This window comes from Triticum aestivum, chromosome 2D (assembly GCF_018294505.1).
Source record: "Triticum aestivum cultivar Chinese Spring chromosome 2D, IWGSC CS RefSeq v2.1, whole genome shotgun sequence".
Lineage (NCBI taxonomy): Eukaryota > Viridiplantae > Streptophyta > Magnoliopsida > Poales > Poaceae > Triticum > Triticum aestivum.
In genome coordinates, this window is record NC_057799.1 from 419098586 (window position 1) to 419107010 (window position 8425).

The 8425-nt window shown below is 43.2% G+C and overlaps 1 protein-coding gene across 1 annotated transcript; it reads left to right on the plus strand.

Moving 5' to 3' along the window:
- The first annotated feature begins 278 nt into the window (after positions 1 to 278).
- Positions 279 to 6045, plus strand: LOC123053537 (protease Do-like 8, chloroplastic). Its single transcript, XM_044477001.1, has 13 exons — positions 279 to 506; positions 735 to 856; positions 1003 to 1085; positions 1181 to 1279; positions 1476 to 1542; positions 1698 to 1773; positions 1894 to 1960; positions 3081 to 3298; positions 4220 to 4287; positions 4731 to 4810; positions 5299 to 5385; positions 5475 to 5582; positions 5698 to 6045. Exons 1-13 carry the CDS (start codon positions 373 to 375, stop codon positions 5824 to 5826), a joined length of 1338 nt encoding a protein of 445 aa, XP_044332936.1. The 5' UTR covers positions 279 to 372; the 3' UTR covers positions 5827 to 6045.
- Positions 6046 to 8425: the final 2380 nt, after the last annotated feature.

The window sequence follows — 8425 nt, forward strand, 5'->3', positions numbered from 1 at the left end:
ACATGTCAGTGCTAACATATACTTATTGCTGGCGTTGGCCACGTGACACGCCATTAGCACACAAATACTGATGACGTGTGCTCCAACGCCATCAGTAAAGTTTATCACTTGCGCCATATTGATGGCGTTGGCACCTAATGCCACCAAGGCTAAGTTTACCACGCCATATCTAGGTTTTTCTGCCGATGTCATAAATTAAATGTGGTGCATTTAAAATCCACTATGCATCCAGATATGCAATAACAACATATGTCGTGGACTTGAATGTGAAACGTCGTCCTCTCTCCAACCGCAAATTCCCCACATATCATCATAGTCTGAACTCTACTACGCCACACGCTCGGCTCGGACTACAGAATCCCCGTTTCTCGGATGCACTGCTTCGCCTGCGCCGCGCCCGCTGCAGCGGCCGCCGCTCGTGCTCCCGGAAGGCGCTTCGGCCGCCGGAGAGTGGTTGTCGACTGCGTCGCCTCCGCAGACCGCAACGTCGAAGGAACGCCTCCGAGGTCAGCGCACCTCGCGCCGCATTTCTGCAGATTTTCGGACTATGCGGTTGTCAGGAGCACAATCATGCAGTCAGATTAGATAGTCCCATTTATACTCCGTATCATAAACTCAGAGCATTTTTCCCGACAAATTATCACCGCCCGTAGCTTCTAGTAATAAACAGTATACTTGAGCTGATATTCTAATAAACAACACAACTGATAATATGTGTGTGAATTTTCGTCCAGGTTAAGGGAAGCATGTGAACTTTCTGAAATCTCGAGCAAAACACTGTTGTTTGCGTCAAAGAGGAAGATTCTTGCATTTTCGGCCTTTTGCCTTTGCTTACATTCTTCAAGGTACTTATCAGGTTCGGACTAGGTGACATGGTAATTAGGTGTTAATAGAAATTAATCCTATGTCTTTTCATGTACCAGATTATTTTACTCCTGTAACAGTGTTAGTTTATTGTGTCTGAACTTTCTATAACTTGGTATGTTCTTATTATTATTACAGCACTTGCTTTGGGTGACCCAACCGTCAAAATTGAGGATGTTACTCCAAAGATATTTCCATCTGGTCCATTGTTTCCAACCGAGGTCGCTACTCAGTACTCTGTTGAATCAACCTTACCCTATTTACTTGTTCTCACAACATATTTACATTTCTTTGAATTTTGTTGCCTGTGCAACAGAAAAGGATCACAGAGCTTTTTGAAACAAATACGTACTCAGTGGTCAACATTTTTGATGCGACACTGCGCCCCCAGCTCAATGTAACAGGGGTTGTTGAGGTAAACTGAATACATGCTTGAATATTGTATAAGTTTAGACCAAGGGTGTCTGGGTATGCTCCTAGAAACACTAGAAGGCTAACAATTGCTGATTTATTCTTGGATATCTTTTGCTTATGTACTTTCTAAATGACACAAAATTTCAAAAGATGTGAGAAGCTCTTGTTTGAAAGAAAGTTTTTAACATTCATTGTAGATCCCAGAAGGAAATGGTTCTGGAGTTGTTTGGGATGCGTCTGGTCATATTGTTACAAATTATCATGGTATGTCAATCACATGGTTATATATGTCTACCATATATGAACAACACAACCTACTCCTCTCATGCCTACTTTACTGTGGTTGACTCTTTTCCCTTGTACACAGTACACTGAATTTACTTTATATGCATGTGTTCATGATGTTGGTATGATTATAGTGGTTGGCAATGCTCTTTCGAAAAATCCAAAGCTTGGTGAAGTTGTCGCACGTGTCAACATTCTTGCTGCCGAAGGGTAAATTCTTATATAACTGCACTTGGTAGTACAATTTTCCATGAAATTTGTTGGGGCATTACTATTCCTTGTATATGCGCGCCAATTAACAGTAAATACTCTCCTATATCTGCTTGAAAGGATACAGAAAAATTTCGAAGGAATATTGATTGGTGCAGACCGCGCTAAAGATCTTGCTGTCCTTAAGGTAAAAGTTTCTTCTGACTAACTGTTCTGAACAAGGGTTATGGTTTAACTAAAAATGCTAATGCTCTTATATAGAGAACTACTCCCTCCGTCCCAAAATAAGTGTCGCTAAGTTGTACTAGATCAGCGACACTTATTTTGGGACGGAGGGAGTATTTTTTTTATAATAGTAATTCTGAAATTAACTATCTAATGAAATTTATTTATACTCATGCCACATAAAGCTAAAAAAGAGAGTGAACAAACTTCAAAATGGGAGCGACTGGGGGTGGTCGATAGGGACTTAAATCACTTAATGATTTATACTTTCACCATGACTCCTTGTCAATTAGTTTAGTTTTCTGTTCCTCAATTTCCTGTTGCCCGTTCGATGCTAAACAGATAGCATGCAACTAGTTTATCTTGTTTCTTTAGTTATGAGTGACATGACGTGATTCCAGTGAAATGGATATAAAAATGAGAGTTGACTTATGAGACCAAAGGATTGTGGAGTCATATTAGAGATTGAGATTACACGCCGTTCTGTATGTCTTGTTGTTTCATCTATATTGGGAATGTCACCATGGTATTTTAGAGCGCCAAGATGATTATGTTAACCTGCTAACATTGTGCTCACCCTATCCCCATCTGGTTCATTTTCGATAAAGGGTGAATTTTATTGACTCAAAATGAAGCATCAAGAAGATACATAACACAGTGAGCATACACCCGGCCTCTGCATAGCTAGGATGCACACAGCCAACACCACACACGCACGTAAAAAACACGTCCACAACTAGCAAAGTCATATAAGACCAAAGCTATGCGTAGGCGAGAAAAAAAATCCCAAAGCGATCTGATGTGCGATCGACAAACTACAACAATAACCATATCCCCATCTGGTTCATGGACATGCATTGCAAGGGCTAGAATGTTTAATCTTGTTAGTACAAAAGAAGGCAGTCACAAACGAGTTCTGGAGCATGTCCAGTGCCAGTTTATTGATATTCACCTGAGTTCATCTGTAGTTAATCATAGTTATGTATGTTACTTAAATTGTTTCTATAGTTCGCTTCATAAAACATCCCACTGAGCATTTTCTCTTTGTGAATCTCATATATTGGCATGTACATATGTCATAGGTGGACGCCCCTTCAGATATCTTGAAGCCAATTATTGTGGGACAGTCCTCAGCTCTAAAAGTTGGTCAGCAATGCTTAGCAATTGGAAATCCTTTTGGTTTTGACCATACTCTGACTGTTGGTGTTATCAGTGGTTTAAATCGAGATATATTTAGTCAAGCTGGAGTGACAATTGGAGGTGGGATTCAAACAGATGCAGCTATTAACCCTGGGAACAGGTTTGTGGAGATGGTATAATCACCAAAATCCGTATAATCAGGAGCAATTCATAGCAAATTTTGCATTTCAAATTCCGGAACTTTTTTGAACTGAAAATTTTAGGGGAGGCCTGGACATTTCTGATTTCAGAACTTGTGTAGAAAGTAGAAACTACTGCTAGTGATACTGCTTTGAGGATTGGCAAATCTTTATATTTCATCATCTGTCACTTACAGTTAGACATTCCTAGGCTACGTGTTACTGGTTTCACCTTACTTGACAATTATGGTGTTTATATTCTTATTCTATACCACATTACTAAATGCAAAATTGCAAAACATGAACTATATTGGTACACAGAAAAAACTAGTATTAAATGTTGTTCTTTTGTACTCCCTCCGATCTAAATTAATTGTCGCTGCTTTAGTACAACTTCTAATTGTCGCAGTACAAAGTTCTATTAAAGCAGTGACAATTAATTTGGATCGGAGGAAGTAAGTGATTAGTATCAGAGTTCATAAGACAGGACACATAAACTTGGAGTTAAATTCCAGCTATGGTAGTTGGCATAGTGATCATATAGCATAACAGTCTGGAACTTAGCACAGAGCATCCAAATTGTTTGCATAACTAACTTAAATGTATTTAATTCTTTGTGAAACCCACTCATTGAACAATTACTCTATGTTTGATATTGTATAGTCTATCCTACCACACTCAAGATATAAGCTCAAGTGATTCACTATTACCTCTATGGCCTATGGGACAGTGCCTATGTCTCTTACTCTCGAAATGGATCATTACTGAAAGTGGTGGCTTATATCTGTAGCACCTTTAGTTAACTTGTCGGTTAATTAAGTATGAGCCAATCTGATTTCTTTAGCTGAAAATGTATTACAAAGTATTTTACTAACCATATAGTCTGATGAATCTCGATGCAGTGGTGGTCCTTTGCTAGATTCGAAAGGGCACATGATTGGTATCAACACAGCAATTTTTACACAAACAGGTTAGGTTACTTCTATTTTGACATCTACTGTTCAAAAGTGCACTGTGAGATCATGAATCCACAATTTTGATTTTATTTTGAGACGTTAGCAGATTTTTCTGCTTTTTGTAGCTGAGCTATACCTCAGTCACTATGCTTGCTACTATTTAAAAGAGTATGTCTAAATCTAAAATTAGTAAAATCACAATCACTGTCAACTATCATGATCTTAAGTTCTTAACTAGTGGCCAGGTGTTTTTATTAGTAGCTGTTCGCGTAGTAATTGTCTGATATATCTACTGTTGGGTACTTCTTCTCAAGGCCAATATCGGCCAATTAATTGACTTCATTGTGTTGACTTGGCAGTGCATATCTCAGATTGAACTACATCCATTTATCCATTTCTACTGGTTAATGTAGTTTCTAAGTTAGTCTGAGATGCAATTATTTCTTTAATGTTTCAGGAACGTCCGCAGGTGTTGGTTTTGCTATCCAATCGTCAACTATACTCAAAATAGTCCCTCAGTTAATCCAGTCTGGAAAGGTATGCTGCTTTGACATCTTAAAATCACATCATGAACTTAATATCATTTGCATAACCATTCCCTTAGAATCATTTGCCATCTTATGGTGATGACATATGTGTAAAGAAGTATAACATTTATGCAGCAAACATCACCCTGAAGTTGAGAGTTATTTATGAGTAATCTCTTCCCCTTTTCCGATGCTTGCCTATACAAAGTTATCGCACAAGGAGGAAAATGTTTAGCCTTTTTGGTTCTACAAATAGTAGAAAAACATTTTTCAGAGAAATGATTCTCATGCAATGATTGTACTTGCATTGAAAAAAAAACTTATTTGACCATTTGGTTATTTGTTCATTGCTGACACTCGTATTTAGTTTCTGTACTTTTTTTTCAATACAATGAAACGCAAGTCTTTTGCGTTTTCTCGAAAAAAAAGTTTCTGTACTTTTTTTAAAGAGTTTCTGTACTTTATATTGGTCTAAGTTATGCTTACTTTTTATTTAAGGTTCGACGTGCTGGCCTGAATGTGGAATTCGCACCAGATCCGATTGCGTATCAGCTTAACGTCCGTGATGGTGCTCTTATACTGAAGGTAAGCTGAGTTGTTGCCTTGTTGGTACCTACCTATCTCTCTGCTAAACAGAGATAACCCCTGATCCCATAACTTTTGCTTCACTCCAGGTTCCCCCGGGCAGCGCCGTGGCAAAAGCAGGTCTAGTTCCTACGGGCAGGGGTTTTGCCGGCAATATTATCCTCGGTGACGTCATTGTTGCAGTGGATGGCAAGCCGGTGAGTGCTTGCTGATCAAGTTGCATTCATTAGATGTTTATAGAGTATATCATTTATTAGATAGGGTGGTAACGTCTTTTGCCTCCTCTCACTCGCATGGTCGCTTCTTGAGCAGATCAAAGGCAAATCTGACCTCCTGAGGGTTCTAGACGACTACGGCGTTGGAGACACGGTGACCCTGACAATCAGAAGAGGCGCCGAGACAATTCCGATAGCCTTGTCGCTGGAAGACGCAAGCGTTTGATGTACTGTACCCCTGAAGTTTGTTCCCGTTCCCAGTTCTGCAATGTAACCTGATGACCTCCTCATGAATTTGATCAGTTGGAAGTTTTCCTTGAAACCAGCTTGTGTGTTACTAGCTGGTACCAAGATGGTGCCATGTGCTAGTCTGTAACCGAACAAAAACCCACGGAATGGGTGAGGGCATGCGTGGTGAATGAACGAGGAATGTTACCATTTCACACGGAAATGGCGCTCTTTGGGGGCGCGCTTTAAGTTAAACCGAGGGATTTCGGAAAGAGAAAGCGAAAGGGGAATGGAATGTCGCTACCGGCGGCAACAGCGTGGGGCTTTGGCTGTGGCCGAGCCTTTGGATCTTTGAACGGGGGCTTTGTGTTTTGGACTGACCCCACTCAATCCAAGGCAGCAGCAGGACAGTGGGTGCCCACTCTGCCAAGCAAAGAAGGGAGTGAACATAACATAAAGCGGCGTCCAGCGGGAGCTTCGGCTAGCGGCACAGCAAGCCAAAGCAGGGGATGCCTCTCTTGTTTCTGGCACACATGGGGAGCCGTGCTCCTCCTTGCTTCACAGAGAAGCTTCCAAAGTACACAAAGGCGAAAGCACGGGCCTATGATCTGCGATCCAAAGGAAAAACAACAAAAGACGAGAAGATGGTCTCCACTCTACAGCTCCCAGGCTCCAAGGCTAGTAGAGACATTTTTGTTTTCCACCTGGCACGACCATACTATTTAGCAGCGCCCTGAACACAAAACCTCTGCTTTTTCTTTCTTTCGTGGTCACGGTCACGCTCACTTGCCTTTTTCTTTTCTGTGATGTGGATTACTGCGGAAAACCCTGCATTACGGAAGATACCTCGGTACCTGATTCGCCCCCACTAGATTTTAGCAGCCTGTATGTATACGGGGTTTACATGCAAGCAAGTGTAAAGCCATATGTTGCCTTGTTGGGTGTGTGTCCAGTGCACATCGTATCTCCCTCTCTCTTTGAGCTTTATTTATGCCTTTGGACCAAGATCTTACCCGTCACCCGTCGCTGTTTCAGATGTGACCCTACGGGGATACCCTCCTCTCCTCTCCTATATCTATCTACAACAACAGAGACACGCAATAAGATGGTCCAAGCTTCCTCCACTCCCCCATAAAACTTGTGTGCCGCCAAGCTAAGCTAAGCCACCTTTGGAGGTGTCTCACAGCTCACTACTCATAGGGGAGGAGAGAGAGCGCGCGCGCACACACTAGATACGACAGGATGATGAGAGTACCCAGCCTTGCACTGGCGATCCTTGTCCTCGTCGCCCTCTCGGCCGGCACCAGCCGTCCGGGGGTCCTCGCGGCCAGGAGCCCGGGCGTCCTTCTCGCCCCGACGAGCAGCCGCGGTGTCGAGCAACCGCAGAGACTCGTCGAGGCTGGCGGCAATGGCGCCCCCGCCGCTAGCTTGGATGCCTCCGGGAAGCCCGTGGCGGCGGCCGGCCCTTCTCCGCCTCCGACGGTGTTCGACGCGGACCGGATGAGCAAGCGGCGAGTCCGGAGAGGCTCCGATCCCATACACAACAAATGCTGAGGATTGGGCGGACCCATTGATGGCCGGACTTGAAGGCCACAGCCAACTCTCTTTGTTTCACTTTGCCTCTCGTTTTCTTCTTCTTCTTCCTTTTGCGCTTTTTTTTCACCTCTCTTGAGGTTTGAGTCGTTCCATTCCTTCTGGGGTTCAACCGGTTTTGTCATAGAAATACATGTACATAGATGCCGATGGAAGGATGGGCGCATGTGTACCTACTACTTATTACTTGAGTCTGAATCGAGCATTGTCCTTCCGGATACGTACGCAACTCAGTTTTACAGTAGTATACTTTTCAAGATTCCTTCAGTTCCCGAGCTGAGATTTGCACGACGAAATGCCTCATGGTGAGTGGGTGGGTGCTCCACTTCGGCGACCAGATCACTTCACTTCAAGGGGCGCGCACACGAGGGTGGCACCTAGCCCGGTTCACCGCTGGTGCCACGCGAACAGGGGCGTGTGCCGTCGCGGGTTGCGTCCGTAGTTCTTGGCTGCCTGCTCGTCACTGACAATCGAACAGCTTAGCCGGTGGGCCAAAGACGAGCACGCTTGACGGCGCTGCGTGCTACTACTCCAGTATTTACATTTAGTACCACACCGCTCGTTCGGGTGGCCACTTCGCGGCCTAAATAACGAGACGACGAACCATGTATCGCTGACGACGCAAGGCTGGCGCTAGCTACGCTGGCCTGCCGAGGCAAAAAGCGGTCGTGATGTACTTCTGGCCGGGCTTGGCCCAGCAGCCTGTTGTTACCCTATCGCTGTGTTAACTCGTGCATGTTTGGGGGGCTAAGAAGTGCGGAGGGACGTCAGTCTTTTTTTTTCTTTTACCATTTTGACTCATTTATACATGGTGAGTGGTGCCTACTTGTACATGCGCACCTATAACAACAAAAAACGGCCACATCAGTTTCGTTTGAACATTCAAATTTGTTTTTCATGTTTAAAAAAACAAGTAAATCATATATAGATCTAGCAAAACTCCAGCTTATTTAGATCACAGACTTGGGAGATGGTGACAGCTTAGTTGGTTCATTCAAAAAAAA

Excerpts from the sequence above, each read along its gene's own strand:
- LOC123053537 (XM_044477001.1), top strand. The coding sequence starts at position 373 with ATGCACTGCTTCGCCTGCGCCGCGCCCGCTGCAGCGGCCGCCGCTCGT. Across the intron at positions 1,086-1,180 it reads GTCCATTGTTTCCAACCGAG|AAAAGGATCACAGAGCTTTT; the intron begins GTCGCTACTCAG and ends CCTGTGCAACAG. Across the intron at positions 5,386-5,474 it reads ATGGTGCTCTTATACTGAAG|GTTCCCCCGGGCAGCGCCGT; the intron begins GTAAGCTGAGTT and ends GCTTCACTCCAG.